This window comes from Pinus tabuliformis, chromosome 7, assembly GCF_031772625.1.
Source record: "Pinus tabuliformis cultivar Carrire ecotype Pingquan chromosome 7, CPIR1, whole genome shotgun sequence".
NCBI lineage: Eukaryota > Viridiplantae > Streptophyta > Pinopsida > Pinales > Pinaceae > Pinus > Pinus tabuliformis.
This window is the reverse complement of record NC_142293.1, coordinates 168900406-168924196: the sequence shown is the minus strand read 5'-3', so window position 1 is coordinate 168924196 and position 23791 is coordinate 168900406. Positions and strand designations below refer to the sequence as shown.

Genomic DNA, 23791 nt, shown 5'->3' with positions numbered 1-23791 from the left:
AGTGTGCTCTTGGTGTTGCTTTGGTCGTGTGCCCTCGGCATGTCCTTAGTGTTGTAGCAGTGTCACGTTGCTTTAGGGTTTTTAGGTGAAAAGGAATGCAGGGGTATACAGTCTCATCTTCCATCTTGAGCTCTGTCAGAGATTGGAAGTATACCCATGGTGAAGGCTAACAATCATTAAAATGTGTCCTTGGTGTTGTGGCAGTGTCACATTGCTTTTGGGGTTTTAGGTGAAAAGGAATGCAGGGGTATACAGTCTCATCTTCCATCTTGAGCTCTGTCAGAGATTGGAAGTATACCCATGGTGAAGGCTTGCAATCATTAAAATAGAATCTATCGAAGGAAGATTGAATAGGGTGGAGGTCAATTTGGAGCAGTCGTGTATGAAGATTAATCAGATTTCCGAAGCGGTTTTGTTTTCCATGGAGCAAATGGAGGATGATAAAATTCAACAGCGGCGTACAGAGGAAGAGGTGGAATGTCTTCATTGGAAAATTGAGGTTCTGCAGGCAGCAGTACATCTCTCCTACTCTCCAGCAATCTAGGTAAGGAAAGAAATGGAAATGAAACAAAAACTGACATGAAAGTACCAATGGCAGCAGAGAAAAATTCTGAACACAGTTAGCAGTGACATTGCATCAGTTTTATTAATATGTATTGCAAATTTTGTGTGATTTTGCAGGTCTTCTGGAGAGTATATACTTGCAAAGGCCTGGTATATTAGGCATATCAGTGGGCAAAGATTGCATTAGGTGACAGTCTTGATGGGTATCAATTACATCTGACCTCGATTGGTGCTCCATTGTACTTCCCCAAAGTACAGGCTGTGCTCCAGGCACAGAATTTTGCAACTATAAAAATTCTCATTGCGGTTCATATATATATATTTATATATATATTATTTAGTACTAACACAACAATATTAATAAATGTGACTGATATATGCCGATTGATGTCATTTTCCACCTTTTATACACCAATCAGTGTATAAAAAGGGCACCTGTCAGCATATATAAACCATATTTATTAATGTGGTTGTGCTAGTCTTTATAACAACCCTATGTTAAACCGAGGAAAAACTGATTCAGAAATATGTCTATTAGTTTTGGCATTTATAGGATTCCCCTCCCAAGTTCGAATACCTAGCCATCCCATTAATAATTAGAAAAAACCATCAGAAAAGTAACAACATTCTATAACGTAATCTTCCCACAAACATACATGCTCTTTTTTAAGCATGGAAATATCAAGAATCTGCGCTGTGCAGGCTAAGCGATAAATCATACCAGAATGCTGACTAAAATCTGGTAACCTCGCTCATGGCCACAACATATTACGATACTTAATTTACTGTTAATTTCATTGACTTGAAAGTCAAAAAAATGGATTCAAACATATTAGGATACTTGATTTACCGTCAATTTCATTGACTAGATAGTCAAAAAGTTGTGTTCTAATGCATACCAAAAACTAGATTGCCACCCAAAATCTAAAACAAGACTTGGAGGGATGTACAAAGTTACAAACAGTGCCAGGTTACACAAACTTTTCATAGTAGGTACATATGTATGGAGAATCTTGTTCTTCAGATGTTACTTTCAAAAGAGGTTTCAAATTTTTTATGCAGGTCCCCGTAGCTATGCTCCTTCTCCGAGGGTCCGTTTGGAAGTACTAATGTATAGAACTGCCGACAAACATAACAAATTAAGAGAGCAACTGTCCAAAGAATCTGAGAAAATACCAGATGGGCTTTAAGAAACAACATATGGGGTATGAGAACTCAGAAAACGTCTATGAAGTTCATGAACCAAGAAAAAAGGTATCAAAAGATAGCATATTACCGTTATTTCCTCTAATAAAAGCATCGCCGTACTTGTTCTTTAGTTGGCCATTGACATATTCTTCTGTCTGTTCCATTGCTATATTCATATACCCATCTAAACAAGCCAGTATGCCTGCAGGCAGAAGAAAAGTTTTTCAGTTATCAAAGTAATAGCTTTGAAATCATTTAATAAAAAAGCATCAGGATGGTCTTGAAAAACTAAGTTTTTCAAGGCATCTATTTTAAATCAATGCTTATTCGCCCCACATCTATCCCCATTGAACATTCTAAAGTCCTCTCAAACAAGTCAACGTTGGATAGGTTTTGAGTTCCACCTCACCATTGGTTTTGTCAATATGCCCGTCCTTAATCATTTTGTTTGGAAAACTATGGCTAACTGGCTATTTTCCACTACAACGGCATAATCTAGGCTGCAAATTGATTGATTGACAGACAACTGAACCTCCCCTAATATGCCCCAGTGAAAAGTGTACTGAGATAAAATACGCATCTGTCCAGACCATAACTGATGCGTTCTGAAAAACATCATATTGCACCGGCTGATGCAATTGATCATAAACAAAATAAATGGTCCATGCCATAATGGTAGATAAATCAAGACAACGAGTCATTTCCAGAATTCTATTGACAAAAATTCCAGATATGTTGACTAAATTCTTCCCTTTTAAGTGTTATATTGTACCAATTGATACATTCTTTATTAAAATTAAACAAGATGTCAAGACAAAATAAAATCAGATCCACTTCTGACTGATAGATAAATCATGATAAGCAGAGTCATCTTCCCTGAAGATTATAAGGAAAACCGTCAGGAAATCTGTTAAACATAAATTCAATCATATTCATTAAATTCTCGTTTTTTCTACTAATAACAATTGAATGAGTGAGAGAGCTTGTGATGGGCACCCTAATCCTTAAATATACATTACTGAATTTTCTAGCTGCTTAAGTATATTCCTAAGAGCTCATCAATAGTAAAAGACATCTCAGACATTCTGCCCATATATGTTTCAAGTCGCATTAAAAGAACTTCACTTAGATGTATGGTTTTTAATGCCCCATTATAAGAACCAAACAATGTCAATGTCATCACATTCTAAACTCCAGCCTTCAGTATATAATGGCCACCACCCTACATCCTTGTACAGGCAAGTTGGGCACTTTTCAGAGACTTCTTCCATATTTGCAACTAGAAGAATCATTCTCTTCTCACCTTATTGATATTGCTATTTTGAAAGTTTCAAACAGTCAAAACTTCCTTGTTATCAGCATTTTCAAATTCCTCTTCATCGGTCTCATATGTAAGACCCAAGGTTAAAAACAAGGACCCTTCAAAATATGCAGTGTTACACAGAGACGTGTTCCCCAAGGGTAGGGGACACACTCCAAAGACGTAGATACTCCAAAGGGGGTTCCCCCACATCCTCTTTTTGGGGGGGATGCAAGCAAATGCAACAGGGAACATCCCCCTCATAAAAGGAGATCCCATGCTACCTTTTTGTTAGACACCTAATCCATAAGGGTTATGGTGTGGAATAAGAAGCATCACAAGAAGTCTAAAACACTTTGGAAGATGAATCCAACGGAGTCAGAACATTGTATTTAAATGTGTATCATATTAATGAAAAAACATTCACACTTATTCTTTCATCTGTGGTTTGCAGCCTAACACTTTTTACAAAAGTCTGCTGGTTTGAACACCCCTCACTGTTTTTTGTAATTACTAGTAATATTAATTGTCTTAAAATAAAAAGATAGAAAATGAAGGATAGAGGAGAATATCAACTTCTAAAAGTTTTAACAGTACCATTAATTGTTCCAAGATGTTTGAAAAAGTAGAATTTCATATTCCATTCCTAATTCAGCTGACTTCACAGTTTTCAGGATTTCAGGATTGCAGCATTTCCATTGAATTCTATCATGCAAGAAGGTATAGGATTGGCATTTAATCAAGAGCACCAAGCCCTTCATGTACCCTGATGTTGATGATGTTGATTGTTGAACTCCCCTGTCATGATTTTAACAAAAATGTACCCTTCACTCAAGCCAAAATGACTGATTGGGCATGTCAAGCTTTTTCTAACATACTTTCATGCTTGGTTAAGCAGCATTACCCCTCATATCGGCTTGAGTGATAAAGGACTTTGCATATTTGTGGTAGCATGGGGAGTATTTTTCTGCAAGTTCTGATTGGGCATATTCATAGATATCTTTGGTAGGGGCCACCTTCATTGTTGATTTGAGTTGTGGATCTAGATAGACACACCCCATCACATTGGCTGCTTATAGTCCCTAACCATCCTTGGAACACCCTTGAGTTAAGGCTAACAGTTGTGGACATCACTTGATTGCCTGCTGAATCTTAATCCCTTTAGAACACCCTTTGAAGTTGCTTAAATGACTCCATGGACCAAATGAGTAAGGTGCTGAACTCCCTTTCAATGACTACACCAAACCCCATTTTTCCCATTTTCATTTTCATTGTTGCTAGGTTCCCATTACTCCCACTCATACTATATGAAATGAACCTAGTAACCAATATGGAAACCTCCATTGGCTAGTAACATCTTCCTCAGTCTAAAGTGCAGCGGAGAGTTGAAGTGACAATGACCAATCTCCTAGTTCCACAAGGCTAGTACCCTATCTTTGGGAATTCAATCCAAAGGTGCCATGTGGTAACAAACAGTTTCATCCAAAATGAAGCGTGTTGATTGATGTCACTAGAAGATCAAGGTAGAGGCAAATGCTAGACATGGAGGCAGTGGGTGATACTAATGATGAGGACCCAATGTAAGAAATGAAATTGATGATATGTAGTCATGCATTGTAGCACAAAGTTCTTTTCAACTACAGAGGCCATTATGAACCTCAATGCTTATGTATTTCATTTCAGATATGTATCATGATTCGTACTCAGTTCCATTTTGCTATATTAGTACTTATATGCTATACACATGAGCAAACTCGCATATTCAGTGTCTAATGGCTTGGATATACATTGAATCTAGTAACTTAAGTTACATGTAATGATGAATGATATTGACACATTGTTATGTATAAGATTTCAATGAATTATGTTTTAGTTCTCATATATTCAATTTATATTTCTTTATATTTCAAGAAGGGTCCCTGTTAATTTTTGGTATGTTCTATGCTAGAGCAATTTATTTAAATTTTCACAGTTAGCAATCACATCAACATTACGATAAACTGCAGATAGAACATAAATATAAAATGCAGAAGACAAGCCAAGGCAAGAGGACACAAGATATGGCGCGAGCCAGGGACAAACCCCACAATGTGTGGGGAAACCCTTTGATCAAATCTTCTTTTATCTTCAAAGTTCAGCAGAGAGAGAGAGAGAGATAGTACAATTACAACAGAAGTCAACACTTTGACTTGTCTAGATCTAAGCATAGATCATCTCCTATAACAACGAGATCAGTTGAAGACATTCTGCTTCAACTGATACCTATCATCGCGCTGCATCTCGTCCTCTAGTTGCACTACTGCATATTGCCCCATGCTGCTGTCCAGGTCCATGATCTTTCTCAGACTAATGTGCATCATTATCATGCTGCTGCCCCTGCTAATGTATCATTGGGCTACCCATGCACATGATTTCATAGTGCTGCCCATCATGCTGCTGCCCATGCTTCATGTATTTGTTGCACAGCCCATCTACAGTATATCATGTTGCTGCCCAAGACTGCTGCTCATAGATATACTGAGATCATCATTCATCACTGCTTTGATGAGAGGTAAGATTATGATCCTGTCTCTTACCTTCGATGAGACTGACACTCTTTGCAGAGTGATCACTATCACTGCATATAGGAACATCATCTAATACTTCAAGTTACCGCTGTACAAGATGTATGTCACCGAGATCTTCTTTATCCAACCAAAACCAAAATCAAAATCTGTTGTGATCATAACACATCGAGACTGCTACAAGTAGGCCGAGGTTCATGTAGACTACCAACGTGAAGATAGATGTGCCCAGATCACATACATTCTTCTCTGCTGCACAGGTATGCTGAGTCTGCGGCTATGCTTGAGTGCAGTTATGACTGCATATAAATATCTCTGTATTCTGTGTATAAATGTCTTTATGAACAAAGTATAAAGGCAACCATGACTGCGTATGATTACAGTGTTTAGGGCCACGTAGCTGTAGTTTAGGGTTGCGAAATGGTGACACCTTCACACTGCGTTTGGCAGCGACAGGTCTCCTTTTGACTGTGGCCAGATCTCCTTGACATTATAATGACTGCAACTTCTTCCATGCTTGACTGTTGTTATGTCTGCAGCTCTTTTATGACGGGAGCAGATTAGGGCATCACACTGACGGTGAATGAATGTCTTCAAGACAATGAGTGACTGCATATAGACTACGGCTTCCTTCATATCATTACAGCTACCCTTTATGACTGCATTATAGGAGCCTCCTTGACTGCGTAGATTAGGAACTGCGTATAAGACTTTTGGATAGCATATTAGGTCTCAGTTTGCTACGAATATCATCCTCATATGCCTGCGTATATGTCTCTATTTACAGCGGATAGGTTTAGGGCATCATCTGAAGCTAGGCCAGCGTATTCTTTAGTGTCCCTCCTTCTCCAAAAACCCAAGACGTGGAGAGGAAGAGATCACTCAAGAATATCTCAACAAATGACTTCAAGTCCTCACCTATTTATACTAAAAACAAAGATGATGAATAGACACGTCTATTGGGCTTCTGAGCCTACTCAAGTGCTGGTCGGCTTGATAATAATTACATAAACAAAATAAATTCATATCTCCATAAATACTTATCGGAATCGGATGATCTTTGGATCAATCCTACACCTCTTGATGAGAGGGATCCAATAAAAATATCAGCTGTCATAAATAAGCCGACCCACATGGAGTTTGGCCCTAGTTGCCAATTTAACAGTCCCCTAAGTCAAAAACCCCAATGTATTGGAAATAGTACCAAGGAGAGGTTTTATTAAGCATTTATCCCTTTCAGCCTAGTAAACACATTAATAACTTTTATCTTGGTGACATTTATGAGTTAAATTAATGTCATGGGTGGAAAAGGTACTTAAAAGTATTGTACCATGTACTTTTTCTAATACTAAAGTCACTTGTACTTTATAAAGTGATTTTATGTGTGAAGTATAGTATATTTTTCTAATATTAAAGTGGGGTGAAAAATCACTTTATGAGAAAAATAGAAAAAGGTACACAACTTGAAATAGGTACTAGGAGACATTTAAGTAATGGGGCCAATGTGTGAGGGGGGTCAATTGAGAGAGTTAATCTCAACCACACCTTAAAATTTGGAGATTAAATCTCATACATTGAATCCTAGGTTTAGGGATTCAATCTTTTCTAAGAAACAAAAGGAGAAAAGGGAAGTTCATTCTTCACTTCACACTTGAGAGAGCATGAGGAGAAGAAAAACTTCAAGGAGAATTTGCAGCAAAAGGAAGGCTCGAATTCCAAGGAGGAGAGAGGTGATAGGGCACAAATTTCGAGGGGAAGGGGGCAGCACAGAAATCAAGGAAAAGCAGCTCAGGTTTCTAGGAGAGGCACAAAAATCGAGGAACACAGCATCCAAATTGCAGCATGAATTTTGAGGTAACTGGGCATGAAATTCAAGGGAGGTTGATGTGCTGTCCTGGCCCAAAATTAGAGGCAGAATTTTCGGGATTGCTGCTACAGGCAGTGTGATTTTCGAGGAGGGTTCCAGCTGTCACCTGGCATGAATTTTGAGGCACTGCAATCACCCATCAGTGCAGAATTCGAGACAGATTTAGCACAGAAATCAAGGAGCTGAGCTGTGATCAAGAGCAGAAAATTTCTGGGCAAAAATTTTGTGAAAATCTGAAAAATATCAGTGGGCACAAATTTCCAGATTTGCATTTAATGCTTCAGCTGCTAAGGGAGATAAGTATTGTGATTATTTAATGTACTTAGACTAATTTTCTCAAGCAATAAAATCCATCTTTGAAGACCGGTTTTCCCCAAGAGACTGGGGTTTTTCCGGGGTCACCTTGACCAAAAACTAGTGTCTCACATGTGTAAATGCTTGCAAAAATTATGTGTTAATTTTCAGCTGATAGGAAAGTGAAAAATTGTAGAAGTGTTCTTTGAATGTTTACAATTAATGCATACTGAAATTTATATCAGCATGACAAAACATGTGGGTTGGGCCTAAACAACAAATGCAAACTTGTAAACTAGGTTAAGGGTGCAGAACATGGTTTTTTTAGATGGTATCAGAGCAAAATTGAGCCAAGTTGAGGCTTAAATATTCATTTTAAGTGAGCTGATAAAGATGCAGCAAGCTACTAAGTCTTCAAACAGTGAACCATACCATTGAAACTTTGCCAGAAACCCAAAGACTTCAGCAGTTCAGAGGAAAGAAAGTCCTAGCTTCCAGATTTGCTTCAATTTGTTGGTTGTGGGGTCATGGCTACTGGGTTGAGAGTAGAGGACAGATTGATGGGGGCTGAAAACTTTGGCCCATGGAAGGAAAGGATCATGCTTTTACTGGAGGAGGTGGAAGTGTGGGATGTTGTTGAAGCAGTTGTGCAAGCACCCACTGATCCAACTCAATTGGTTGAGTTCAACATGAAGAATGTGAAGGCAAAGAGGATCCTTCTAGATGCCATCAAGCACCATCTATTCCCTCATGTTTCAGGGATGAGATATGCATATCAGATGTGGGAGTCCTTGGTCTCCTTGCACCAGAGTTCTAATGAGAACATGAAGATGGCGTTGAGACCAAAACTACACAACACCAAGATGACCAAGACCGACAGTGTAACATCTTTCTCCACCAGAGTCTCACAAGTGAAGGATGAGATAATTGTTGTTAGCAAGGTTGTTCCAGAGGAGCAGTTGGTTAGGATTGTCTTAGATGGGTTCACCAAGAAGTGGGATGGCTTTATCCATGGGTTGGTAGCCATAAAGCACTTTCCTGGTTGGAGGAGGATGTGGGACAATTTCATCCAAGAGGAGATCAGGAGGAATGTGAGAGGTGGCAGCAAAAGTGGTGGGGGAGGTGAAGAGGAGAATGTTGCTCTTGTAGCAAAGGGCAAGAAGGGCAAGAAGGGAAAGTGGTCTTCTAGTGGAACAAAGCAGGATAAGGGGAAGCCAAAGGCTAAGGAGAAGGACATGAGCAAAGTGAAATTCTTTGCTTGTGGGAAGATGGGTCACTATGTTGTTATGTGTCCCAACAAGAAGGGTAAGAAAAAACAGGGAGTTGCAGCCTTAGCATATGCAGATGATTTTACGACTATGTTTGATTCAAAGTGCGCTTTGGTGGTGAGTTTAGCCACTCATGTCACATCTTCCCGTGCATGGTTCATAGACAGTGGAGCATCCTGCCATATGACCGGAGTTAGAGAGCACTTCATGAGCCTTTTAGAGGATGATATTGACTTGGAGGTTGTTCTTGGGACAGTTTCATTTCAGAGGGAGTCATCACCTCCTTTGAAGGTGATAGATGTTCTTTATGTTCCAGGGTTGAAGAAGAGTTTGATATCAATCTCTAGCTTGGAGGACAGGGGATATGAGGTATTGTTCCGAAAGGGACAAGTGTTGATATATCCTAGAGGATCCAGTATCGAGTCTGCTCGTGTGATTGGAGCTCGCAATGGGAGACTATACAGACTTATATTTCAGCCTCTTAGAGCTATGGTAGCGCAGACCAGTAGCAGTGATTTATGTGAGTTGTGGCACAGGAGGATGGCCCACTTGCACCATGGAGCTTTCAGGATGTTGAGGGAGATGGTTACAAGGTTGCTTGACTTCAGCACAGAGCATCATGATGTGTGCAGGGGTTGTGCTTTGGGAAAGTACACCAAGACACCTTTCCAAAGTAGTGACAACAGAGTTGTAGGTATCCTTGATTTCATTCATTCTTACGTATGTGGTCCTATGTCCCATGTTTCATTGAGTGGATATCACATTCATTGATGACCACTCCAAGAGGACCTGGATTTACTTCTTGAAAACCAAGGATGAGGTCTTCCGGTGAATCCAAGAGTTTAAGGCTCTTGTGGGGAACCAAACAGGGAGGCAAATCAGGGTTTTGAGGTCAAACAATGGGGGTGAGTATACTTTTGTGGAGATGAAGGATTTTATGGGAGTGTTGGCATTAAGAGGGAACCCATTGTGGCAAATCAAGGTGTTGAGATCAGACAATGGGGGTGAGTATACTTCTGCGGAGATGAGGTATTTTTGTGGGAGTGTTGGCATCAAGAGGGAGCCCATTGTGCCTTACAACCCTCAGCAAAATGGGGTGGCAAAGAGGAAGAACAAGACCATTGTGGGTGCAGCTAGAGCTATGTTACATGATTAGAGTTTACCTTTCTTCTTATGGGTCGAGGCGTGTAACACTGTTGTTTATTTGCAGAACAGGAGCCCACATGGAGTCTTGGGGAGCAAGACTCCTGAGGAGGTGTATATCGGCAAGAAGCCGAAAGTTGGGCACATCAGGATATTTGGGTGCCTTACATATTCACACATCCCCGAGGAGAAGAGGACGAAGTTGGAACCCACTGCAGAGAGGGGTATCCTAGTGGGTTACAATGAGACCAGCAGAGCCTACTGTATATATCTTCCTGCATAGAGGAAGATAGTCCTGAGGAGGGATGTGACATTTAAGGAGATGAGGGCTTTGAGGAGGTCTCGGGAGGTTGATCAAGTAGAGCAACGGGCTCCTCAACAGGGGGCCACACCACAGGTTTCAGGGGCATTAGGTGGTACATCAAGATCAGGAGGTTCACCTTCTTCAGGGGTGACAAGTTCACAGGGCACAATTTCGCCTAGTACTGGCTAACTTGGTGCAGGTTTCATCAGGCATAGTATCTCAAAGTTCAGGATCTCTCTTGGTTATTTCAAAGCCTTCCTCGCTAGGAGGAGGCACCAATTGAGGATTTTCCCGTACCACCACAGGAGACTACTGCAAGGAAGAGGAAGCCAAAATGGCTCTGGAAGATCCTCAAGGAGGCTCAGGAGGGAGAGTGGACCGCCAGAGAGGTTGGGTGGCTTTGTGGCAGATGTTGTGGAGGAGACAGAGCCAGCTGGTTTTGAGGAGGCCGCTAGACAGCAGATCTAGAGGGAGCACTGCAAGAGAGATCTTGCTTCAGAGTTTGACATGACTGATATGGGGATGATGCATTACTTTTTGGGGTTGAAGGTTTGGCAGGAGAATGGGCCAATCTTTATGGGCCAAGGCAGATATGCAAGAGATATCTTGAAAAGATTCTGGATGGATAGTTGCAGAACTATGGCTACTTCTATGATCACCAACTAGAAGAAGCTTCATGATGTTGATTCCGAGTTGGTGGATCCCACTTTGTATCATCAGTTGATTGGTTCATTGATGTATCTGGTCAACACTAGACCGGATATTTGTTTTGTAATCAACACATTGAGTCAGTTTATAATGGAGCCCAGGAGAGTACACAGTGGACTATATGGTTTGGACTATGTCAGATGTGATGGAGTCAGATTGATTACTTGCACAGACTCAAATTAGGTTGGCAGTGTCAATGACCAGAAGAGCAATTCTAGATGTTGTTTGTCAATGGGCTCGGCAGTTGTGTCATGGTATAGCAGGAAACAGAAGTCAGTGGCATTGAGCAACGCACAGGAAGAGTATATGGCAACTAATCATGCAAGGTGCAAGGCATTATGGCTTCGCAAGATGCTTCATGGATTATTTGGTCAGATGCTGAGACCAACTACAATTTACTGTGACAATCAGAGTTGTATTAAACTCTTTGAGAATCCAGTATTTCACGATTGGTCAAAGCAAATAGAGATCAGATACCACTTCATCAGAGACTGGGTTCAGAGAGGAGCAGTGAAGTTAGAGTATATATCCATTGCTGAGTAGGCAGCAAACATTCTCACCGAGTCTTTGCCAAGAGGCAAGCATGTTTTCTTCAGAGACAGGACGGAAGTGGTCAGCAACACCTTCCTCGGTAAGAGGGAGTGTTGGAAAGAGTAAAAGGAGAGGTGTTACTAGGCATATTTTTAATATTAAAGTCACTTGTACTTTATAAGGTGACTTGATGTGTAAAGTACATAGTGTACTCTTCTAATATTAAAGTGAGGTGAAAAATCACTTTATGAGAAAAATAGAAAAAGGTACACAACTTGAAATAGTTACTAGGAGGCTTTTAAGTAATGACGCCAATGTATGAGGGGAATCAATTGAGAGAGTTAATCTCAACCACACATATTGAGATTTGGAGATTAAATCTCATCCATTGAATCCTAGGTTTAGGGATTCAATCTTTTCTAAGAGACAAAAAATGAAATGGGAGGTTCATTCTTTACTTCACACTTGAAAGAGCATGAGGAGAAGAGAAAAAAAAACTTCAATGAGAATTTGCAATAAGAGTAAGGCTCAAATTCTGAGGAGAGAGGTTCTAGGGCATGAATTTCGAGGGGAAGGAGGCAGCACAGAAATCAAGGAAGAGCAGCTCGGATTTCTAGGAGGCACAAAAATCGAGGAACACAGCATCCAAATTGCAGAATGAATCTTGAGGTACTTGGGCACGAAATTCAAGGGAGGTTGATGCGCTGTCCTGGCCCAAAATTTGAGACAGAATTTTCAGGATTGCTACTACAGGCAGTGTGATTTTTGAGGAGGGTTCCAGCTGTCACCTGGCATGAATTTCGAGGCACTGCAGTCACCCATCAGCACAGAATTTGAGGCAGATTTGGCACAGAGGAGCTGAGATGTGATAAAGTACAGAAAATTTCTGGGCAAAAAATTTGTGAAAATCTGAAAAATATCAGCCAGCACAAATTTCCAGATTTGCATTTAATGCTTCAGCTACTAAGGGAGATAAGTACTGTGATTATTTTATGTACTTGGACTAATTTTCTCAAGCAATAAAATCCTCCTTTGAAGACCAGTTTTCCCCAAGAGGCTGTGGGATTTTTCCGGGGTCACCTTGACCAAAAACTAGTCTCACATGTGTAAATGCTTGAAAAAAAATTGTGTTAATTTTCAGCTGATAAGAAAGTGAAAAATTTGAATGCTTACAATTAATGCATACTGAAATTTATATCAGCGTGACAAAACATGTTGGTTGGACCTAAACAACACATGCGGGCTTGTAAACTGGGTTAAGGGTTCAGGTCATAATTTTTCTACACAATGTACCCTGTGATGTTCCCTAGAATTTGAGGGGTGCTTCCAGACTTCCCCCAAATGTGTTTCCCGGCTCCATTGTCCCTGCATCCTATAAACTTGGTGGAATATTGAAAATATCATAATTATCTCAAAACATGGACATTTGAATGAAAAATGTTGCGAGCAAAAAAGAGTCTATGCTCACACACTTGCAACTCAAAATATTGAAAAACTAGCCTAACCTAACCATCAATATTACTGGTAAATAATCCAGAAATTACTAACCTCCAACTGGTTTTGATGGCCAAGGACTGTAAAAAACAGGTAGAGAGGTTTTGTTTACACAGAATTGCCAATTCCAAAATCATCTAGTCTAATGTATTATTGATTGCATCATAATTTGATTGCATCAGGAAGGGTGGACAACCAACAAAGGCAGACAATTTGCAGCACAACTTATACTGGACCCATTCATTGACACTGTAGTAAGTGATGTTACAGCAATAAATAGTTACAATTTTCTTACCTAGTATGGCCTATCAGCAGGATTGACATGCCATCTAGGATGGCTACCACAAAAACTATAAATTAGATAAAGATAATAAGGCATGCCAATTCAAGTCTTCATCAACCACTGCACTCATTTCTGGGAATCCTAAAATCAAATGTGTTACCACAACCAAGTGACTTGGTTCGTTGTATGGTTAGGTAACTTCAAAACCAGTAAGCTCTAGATAATTTACTTCCTGAAGAAATGAATAATATTCAAGCATTTAATTCTGACAACTGGACTGGTTTTGTGCATGGAAACCACATCTTGGACAATTTATTGGGAGGGTATGTGTATTGGGCTAAGGAATTGGGTAAAAAGTGCTCATGGGCCTTATTTATTTTGAAAAAGCTTATATGGGCCTGAGCTGGCAACTGCTGCTACATTACGCTTTGTTGTCACAATTCAGCCAGCTGGAGTTGCTTTTGGATTCTGCCTTTTGTAGCCCCTTGAAGATTTCCGTATCTAGCCTTCAAGACAATTTTGTCATATGTATGTCAGACTGGAATTCCTAGGATAATAGAATTTTTGCACTCTACATTTCTGGCATTTGTGTAGACTGTAAACACAGCCCACTTTTTCTTTATAAAAAGCTTTGTTTATTCTAATAGCTAAAGGAAGCATTTTAACAAAATTATAAAGCTTATAACAGGATAGACTAGCCTTTCGCAACACTGATGATGAAAATTTGGGAATGGATGCCAAGTTCACAAGGATGGTTGGGTTCTCTTTGGGGATCCTTCTGTTCTCATCAAAATTAATTTTCTAATTCCAATCCTTTTTCTGCAATGACACCTCATGCAAGGGTGCACCCTGTTGAGAAATCAATAGGACTGAAATTGAAGTGATTTCTCTTTAACTTGATAACTGCTTGTGATATTCTTTTACTTTTTCTTTATGATTAGTTTCTTCTTCTCTTATTATTATAGTGTTCTTATCATCAAACAGCTACCAAAACATGAAGATCAATAGAACAAATGGACACAAGATGTAGGTTGCTAGCCAGGGCCAAAACCTCTCCTAGAGAGGAAAACCCACAAAAATCTCTTCTCTTCTTATAGAATCTTCAAATGACGAATTCCAAGACCCTTAGACCCAAGACCAAGACCCTTCCAAGACCAAGTCAACCTTCTTGAGGATGTGCTTCTCTTCACCAAGTCAAACCAAGTCAAATCTCTTCCAAATGCTCAACTTCGACTTCCAGCAACAAACTTCAGCCCTCACTGCAGTTCTGCAACTTCGCACATGTGGGTGATTAGGGCTCTTTTAGGCTTCCTCCTTCCTTCGCTTGAGCTGCTTCTTCTTCAAAGGCTTGTAGATGATTAACTTGACTTCTTTACTTCAGATTTCGTCCCTTCTCTTATAGTTCAGAAATTTCATCCTTGTAGTTGCAGAAACCCTAGCCTCCTTCGCATGTGTGAGAGATAGAGAGAGAGAGAAATCAGAATTTTGTCTTTTCTTCTTTCTTTTAGATCTTCACTTGCCCTTTTTCTTCTTGTCTTCGCTTCCTTGATCAAATCTGATTGATGGCTTCAAATGAGGTCGAATGATCACTTATATATAGGCTTCCAAGGAGGACGAATAGCCCTAATGAGGCCAACTTCTTCACTTCCAGGCCAACTTGGTCTTGGAGGGGTATTTTGATACTTTTGACTCAAATAAATTATTTTGACTTGTTACAAGATGCCCAATACGATCTATTACATATGACAATGACTCTTTTGACTTTGTACAATGATGACAAATCGTAGAAGCAAACAATGGGTGCTTTCGATCTCCCTTGATACACCTCAAAAGTGGAGAGAAATGGCCCAAAATTGCGATCTTGGTGTCTTCTACCTTCCTCCAAAAACTCGCACTCCTTTTGAACTCTCCTTCCAGCCCTTTTCCAACTCCGCACTTCCTAGCTTCCCGCGTCAGATATTGAACTATATGTGAGAGAGTGAATTGCTCCAAATGAATTCGAATTGCCTTGTATATATAGCCTTCCAGTGAGGTCGAATTACCCTTCTTGAGGCCGACTTGGTGTGGAGGAGACTAAATTCATTTTTGACTCAAAAATAATTATTTTTACATGATTCGAAAGCCCAAGAAGGGTCTCTTTTAATGTACAATGACTCTAATGACTCAAAATAAATCCTAGAAGTCCTCAATGGGGACTTTGACCTAAAACATGATGACCCAAGCATGAAACCCATGCTTTAATAAGTCATAATAATAATAATAATATTTTCTTCATTCTTTTGATAAGTACATTTCATTGTGATTCATACATTTATGAACACCGAACCTAGATACATATTTCAACATATAGTTCCTATTTTGTAAAAGTTTCTCCTTCATCTTTTGAGCAGCCCTCTAAGAGGCTTTCTACTCATTGTAATAATTAATAAAGGTCAAAATTTTCGTGTGGGAGCTTGGGATTTTACCCATGGCATCCCTCCTACTCATTTAGAGGGAGGACTTTGTGGGTACATTGACTTGCATCTCATTTTCTTAGTTTTCTTACTTTGTTCATTTGCATGCTTAATTGGGAATTAACACAACCTCACATCACATTTCATTTGCTTATTAAGTTTGTTATGTTAGTTTCTTGCATGCTTAAGTTCCAAATTTGACAATTTGCTCCGTGAGGAATTTCATTTATGTGCAAGCACTTTATTTTTGTTGACAAACTTTGATCTATTCCATTTGCACTCAACTTGTTTGATTGTTCCATAATTATTTGGATACATGCTTGATTATTGTGTCAACTTATGCTACATGTTTTGGTAATTATTGGAGCATTACATTTCACTTGAAGCAATTTTATCTTAAACAATTTACTTGCCTCGTTTCATTTAGCTTTTCTACTTTCAATCAATTGGTGAAGCACACGCAACACTTGTGAGCTAATTTCAACTTTATTTCTCCAATTGAAATCATTATTGCAATTATGAAAGTGGCATTGTCCCCTTGTAGGAAAGAAGGCACACATGGCTTGTAAGGATTAGGGGAAGGGTATCGTTAACGAAGACAAGAGCTTCCTCAGTGCCTCTTCCTTGCAGTCACCCCAATCTTTACCCTTTGGTAAGAGGTTGAAAAGAGAATCTCTCACCTAGAGTAGGCATTTAGTCTAAAACTTACCAAGATAATGCATCTCACCTTAGCTAAGTGCATATCATTTTAACTTCACTTTATTTTTAAAGCATTTTACTTGCGAATTTATATCATGTACTTGTTATGGTGAACATCCATTGAAGTTATCATTTTTATTGAAGCAAGTTCAATATCTTTTTTTGGGCAAGTAAAGCTTTGGTTTATTTCATTTCATTTTGCAAATCGTTTTCCTATAAATTGCTACTTTACATGCTCATGAATGATAGTATCTTTGCTTAAAGCATTTCTTTGAAGTACAATTTATATCTTGCAAATCGTTACTCTTTATCTAACATTGATTTGTGTTGCAGGACTACTTGTTCTTTACATTTGGGCAAGTCTTTATTATTTTTTGAAGCAATCACTAAGGCACTGGTTTTACATGCTTATCTTTTGAATTATGTGTTGATGATCATTGAAAATACCTTTCATTGAATCCATATCTTGTATTGCTCATCATATTCACTAAAACTTGCTCATAATCTTGAAGTATTCCAATTGATTTAGAATCTCCAAGAAACTTACATCATTTCATTTAACTTTTCATTAGGGACCACCCCCCTTAGCTTACCTAGGAGAGAGCTTTAACAGAGAGAGTTGGGAATAGGTGATAGCCCCATCTCTTAGGTTTGCCTCCAAGCCACACTGTGTGGGGTTAAGGACAATTCTCACAATAACTTAGGTGTGTATGTTAGGCGGCATCAACAGTAGACATGAAAGGTCTAGATTGTGTTGAACTTGAAGGTTTGTTGGAAGAGTGTTCAATGTTTTCTTCAACCTTGCTACTTTCCACTCCTTCCATATGCACCAGATTTCTTCCATTTGCTATGTTTTGAGCCATTTTACTCAAGTAAAGGTTCTTCATTTGTAGTAGTTTTAACATTTCTGCAAACATTTATTTTGCCTCTTCCTCACTTAATGGTAATGGTTGATCATTTCTAGCCATTATTTCTTCCCATTTTTCTATGCCATGATTGTTGGAAATACTTAAAGGGAGGTGAATCAGTATTTCTTATTACAATTAGTATTTATAAATTTTCAGAGCATTAACAATAATCATAAAACATCAACACGTCAAAAAACAATGCACCAGAAATTTTAGGTGGGAACCCTTCCGGAAGAAAACCACTGAACACTCTTCTAATATGAGTACATATTATACTTCAACTCCAACTAAAAGGGAAGTCCCAACTCCCTAGTACTCTAGAAAAGCATTCTATTTTCCAACTCCAACTGCAAGGATGCTCCAATGCCCTATTTTTATCAATTGCTACTGATAGGATGCTCCAACACCCTTGCAAGCTCCAACTTGCCCCTAGCACCACCCTGCCACCTTGGAAGTGTTTTATGGCCGTAACCTAAAAGTGACTTCAATCACCTACCTTGCACCACCCAACCACCCATAAATAGACCAACTATTGTGGGCTCCTGTACAAGGGACAATGACCCACTTACAATGATTTTCCACAAAACCCTAAATGTTGATGTACTAAAAATGTATAGTGAACCCTTGCTACAATAAAACAATGAAACCCTTACAACTTAGATGGAGAAACCCTTATTGCAAATCTTCCAAGCCACAAAAATGATATGACTATGGAGCTTTAATTGCCAGTCTACTGGAAAATGATACGAGATTGCTAACTATAAAACCCTTACAGTGGCTAACAATAAAACCTCTACTTACGAACACGCAAGACTTCTTAAATAATAAGAATGACAATGAACCCATAATCTTGAACTTATGTACCTTTCACTTGTTAGTGTGATGAATCTACCAATAGTTAGATGCCTTTACAACTGCTGAAGAATTTTGCCTTTGAAGATGAACCTAAGACATCAATTGTCTCTGTTGTTAGCCTCTGCTATCACTCAATAACTTCTTCAACCACAACAAAAACCTTTACTGTTGTACCTTTGATCTGTAAGTTGTTCATTGTTGTCAACAACAGCCCTCTACAATTTGCTACCAAACAATATGTCAATGAATTTGAGCAATAGTCCTTATAGGTGAGTTACTTTAGAAACCCCTACAGGTTACACAAGTTCTAGAGGAAAGATCCTTGTTCATTGAATCATTTTGCAATAATTATACTTGGTTCTAGAACGTTGTTCAAGGCAATACCTTTTGTTCCAAATATATGCTAATATTTACCAAGATAAACTTCAGAACTAGGGCATAAGTGAACATTTTCAGTATACAGTCATCAATGTAAAAAATTGGTTCAAATCTTTAATTAGTTCAAACCTATGTCAAGTGCCTTTTAGAGTCTTTGAATTTGCTTTTGAACAACTTCCACAAACTCCCATAAGTCTACATTAACAATGAGTCCTAGCTGGACAAAACAATGAGCGAATTCAAGGGGTTTTGCAAGATCAATCTCAGGATTTGTCCATGTGAGTTCCTCAAGTCAGTTCTGGTCTGTTGTAGAGAAGAAAGAGGCTAATCAAGTCGCAGAGTATGGGGTCGAGAACATTTAGATGGTGTCCAACTACTTCAAAAATTTGGAGAGAAATTTATTCATGCCAGTTCTCTGAATCAACATGCTCAAACACGGATTTACCATGCCTTTTAGCCAATAGATAGCCCTTGAATTTAAGCCCTAGACAATTAGGGTATTTCATTAGGCGTTGCCCTAATAAAAGGGTCAAAACTATAGTAAATCACTTCCAGATCTCAAGATTTCCTTGCACATGAGTATGCTGCCCAAACGAAGCCCAAACAACAAGTATTTAAACAAGAGACAAGTGCCTCAGAGTGCTCAAATAATACGTCTCCCAAAGAACAACCATGGATGCAGAAGATTGGTCAACAAGCCCGCAAGTTTAATGTTACTAAGCACGCTTCAGATCATATTATAAGTTTGCCCTCACTTGCTCCTTCACTGGTCCTTGAGAATACACAGAAAACACCTACAAAAGACAATGAAACCCTTGTCCAAGATAATAGTAAACCATAACCCTTCTTCAACCCTCCTTAAGATTTGATCAAGACTATGTTGGTTGTTAAAATTGAGATGTTCTATGTTGTAACAATTACTTATTCCAAAACTTCTTTTTACTGCAATATTAGTTAAGCAATTGTAGATGGAACATAAACCAAAAGCACAATTTAAGACAGCCAAGAACAAGATAAGACACGAAGAATTTAGGTCCAATAACCAAGGAAAAACCCACAAGGGGAAATGTTAAATTGGCAACTAGGACCAAACTCCATGTGGGTCAGCTTATTTATGGCAGCTGATATTTTTATTGGATCCCTCTCATCGAGAGGTGTAGGATTGATCCAAAGGTCATCCGATTCCGATAAGTATTTATGGAGATATGAATTTATTTTGTTTATGTAATTATTATCAAGCCGACCAGCACTTATGTAGGCTCTAGAAGCCCAAACGTCATGTCTATTCAACCTCTAAGTTTTTAGTATAAATAGAAGAGAACTTGAAGACATTTTACACACATCTCTTGTGATCTCTCTCCACGTGTTTGGGTTTTGTGGACAGAGAGATCTAGAGGAGAATACGTTGTTCTAAAGGCTGATCTAGCCTTACCCTAGCTGCAGTCAAAGAAGGCATAATCACAGTGTGATTGGAGCTCAAGTGCCCTAGCCGCAGGTCAATCAGCAGCCCTAATCTACGCAGTCAAGGAGGATTCCATAATGTAGTAAAGGGAGGCTTGAACGCTGTCAAAGGAAACCCTAAACGAGATCTAGCCGCAGTCATAAAGGTTATCTAAGCCGCAGTTGGAAAGGCCTGAACCAGCAGTATGTGAAGGCCTAAATCCGCAGTTCTAAAGATCCCTTATACGCTGTCCCAAGAGGCCCTTACACGCTAAGCAGAGGTGCCCTAAATCTGCAGTATATTGGGCCCTAAATCTCTGTTTTATTGGGTGCAGGTAAGGGCATTTCGAGTGAAGGAAGAAGGGACGTTTAGGTCACTCCTATGACTGTTTTGGAGTGAAAATTAACCAGCAGATCCACAGCCATTGAGGAGACCCTAATACGCAGCAAAAGAAGACCTAGCCACAGATCTAAGGGGCTCTAATCCATAGCCAGAGGGAGGCTCTAATTCCGCAGCAAATAGACCCTAATACGCACAGCAAGCAAAGGATAGGACAGCGAGGAATGGAACGCTGTTTCAGGCAGGCCAAGGTGTTGTCTTGCGGGTTGTAGTCTTGATCTTGAAGGCCGAGAATGAAAGGACTGTCTCAGAGCATTGTTGAAGGGTGAACAGTTTTGTTAAGAGAATGCCGCAGTCATTTTTGGGGCGAAAGGTTTGTGCGTTGGGCCTAAAACTGCCCTTAAAGAGTAGCGTGGAGGGCAGCACCCTATTGGAGGACAGCCACAGTAAGAAGAAGCAATTCTGGGTTAGTTTAAGGGTTGTTAGGGACTATGGTTGGGTGCCCTAACCAGTCCAGAATTGCAGCAGCCTAATTACCCTCAAACAGTGAGCTAATGCGCATATTCTGAAGTGTATCTTGTATGTGTTGAGACAGCTTGATGGGCAACTTATAGGAGTCCTTAGGACAGCTAGTTTGCTGTGATAAAAGAAGGTACTTATCACATGCCTTAAGGACTGTTGGATAAGCCTCAGTTATACAGTAAAAGAAAGCATTGAAGTCTGCTCCTAAAAGTTGTTGCATTAATAATGTTTATGTAACTAGTAAAGCATAGACAGCAGCAAGTACAGTGCAACAAGGACATTGGGACAGCAGTAAGCATGGTGCAGCAGTGGCACCATGTACATCAGTGATGAACGGAGATAATATATGGAAGAGATATTTGTTCCTATGACAATAATGTTTGGGCAGCGACTTTAGTGATATTTGGACAATGTGTCTTGATGTGCTATGAAATGTTGAAAAGAATATCTCAGTATCCTACAACATGATGAATGAGATCATGTGCATAATGATCAAGGGCAACATGATGATGAACCAGATCATGCTCATGGACAGCATCATGATGAATGTAATAATAAGCATGGGCAGCTTGATGATAAATAAAGGGCAGCATGAGATCATGGACATATAGGACAACATGATGATGATGAATAGGCAGCATTATATGATCATGAACATGAAGGGCAGCAGCATGATAAGATCATGGACATGGGCAGCATGATGATAATCACAACTATTGCAACATGACATCATATGCAGTAATGCAGCAAGTGGACTTCTGTTGTAGATCTAGACAAGTCAAAGTGTTGACTTCTGTTGTAATTGTACTCTCTCTCTCTCTCTCTCTCTTTCTCTGCTGAACTTTGAAGATAAAAGAAGATTTGATCAAAGGGTTTCCCCACACATTGTGGGGTTTGTCCCTGGCTTGCGCCATATCTTGTGTCCTCTTGTCTTGGCTTGTCTTCTGCATATTATATTTATGTTCTATCTACAGTTTATCGTAATGCTGATGTGATTGCTAACTGTGAAAATTTAAATAAATTGCTCTAGCATAGAACATACCAAAAATTTAACAGGAAAGCCAACCAAATTCTTCTTCTATTAGAAACCAATTTTTCAACAAAGATGCAAAGAACAATGAGAGATCAAGAGAATGAGTAAGTTCACCCAAATTTGAACAAGTTGTACCATGAAGATCATTAGTAGCAGCAGCTGATGCAAACACTGAATCAACCTTCAAGTTCTGCTTTTACTCTCTAAGTATCTCTCTCTCACAATATTCTTCAAGTCTCTCCAACTCTCTCTCAAGTTCGAATCCTTCTTTCACAATGCCCAAGTAGTGAGAATGAGATGATATGAGATAAATATATATGAGGAGCAACAAATTCTAGTCATAAAGGAGGAGCAATACACATGCCTTGAGGAGGGGTTACATATGCCATTTAGCGAGGTACACATGCCTTTGTAACTCATGCCATTAAGGAGGTACACATGCCTTTGTAACTCATGTCATTAAGGAGGTACACATGCCTTTGTAACTCATGCCATTAACGAGGTGTAAGAGGAATCTTTTATGACATGCTTTTATTGTTAGTAAGAGGAATATGCCATGTCTTAATAGGTGCATAAGAGAGAGAGTAATGTTTGCATTAATAAAAGTGTAAGAGAATCTTTTATGACAAGACTTTAATGAGAATAAAACGTATCCATTAAGAGAGAGAGAGAGAGTTATGATATGCTATGTGAGACATAGAGGTACGAAGTGATTAAGTGTTAATTTTAGGTATGTTCTATGCTTAGAGCAATTTACTTTTTCCATTTAGCTCAATATCAATTCTAGATTAGCAATCACATCAGCATTATAGTAAAGTGCAGATAGAACATAAACATAAACATCAGAAAACAAGCCAAGACAAGAGGACACAAGATGTGGCACCAGGCAAGGACAAACCCCAATGTGGGGAAATCCTTGATCAAATCTTCTTATATTGTCAATAGTTCAGCAGAGAGAGAGCGATAGTACATATATATCAGAAGTCAACACTTTGACTTGACAAGATAGAAGATTAGACATCAGAGATCTTCACCATGAAGATGACACAATAGTTCCGATGACAAGGATTGCAAATCTGAACCCAGGTGAAGGCACACTTATCAAATCTCATTCTTCAACGATTCTCCAAGGTGATTCCATCACCGTGCTCCATCCATCATCACTATGATGCACCCATCATCACTATGTTGCACTTCATCACTATGTTGTACTTCATCACTGTGTTGCACTTCATCACTGTGTTGCACTTCATCACTATGTTGCACTCATCATCACTATGTTGTAATTCATCACTATGTTGCACTCATCATCACTGTGTTGCACTTCATCACTGTGTTGCACTTCATCACTGTGTTGCACTTCATCACTGCGCTGCACTTCATCACTATGTTGCACTCATCATCACTATGATGCGCTTCATCACTTTGCTGCACTCATCACTGTGCTACACTCATCACTGTGCTACACTTCATCGCTATGTTGCACTTCATCATTATGCTGCAACAGAGGTACCTTACTGTACCTCATCCGAGATTTCCAACCTCCGAGAAGGACATCCTAAACTGTCCTCTATAATATGGATCTCTGCTCCATCCATGACTGCACCTAGTCACCGAGATCCTACACCCAAGTTTGTAGCTATGTCGAGACTGTA

The 23791-nt window shown here is 39.4% G+C and overlaps 1 protein-coding gene across 3 annotated transcripts in view; it reads right to left on the bottom strand.

Annotated features, from left to right (window-relative positions):
* Positions 1-1332: 1332 nt before the first annotated feature.
* LOC149246366 (uncharacterized) overlaps positions 1333-23791 on the bottom strand; it is a 31369-nt gene continuing 8910 nt past the window's right edge. For 2 of the 3 annotated variants that reach the window (XM_089457889.1, XM_089457890.1), the window contains 2 exons: positions 1841-1954; positions 1333-1728 (listed from right to left, as the gene is read on the bottom strand). In XM_089457889.1, the coding sequence (XP_089314015.1) occupies positions 1637-1728; positions 1841-1954 (206 nt within the window). In that variant the 3' untranslated portion in view covers positions 1333-1636. The remainder of the gene's footprint in view (positions 1729-1840; positions 1955-23791) is intronic. The other variant, XM_089457891.1, reaches the window with a different exon arrangement.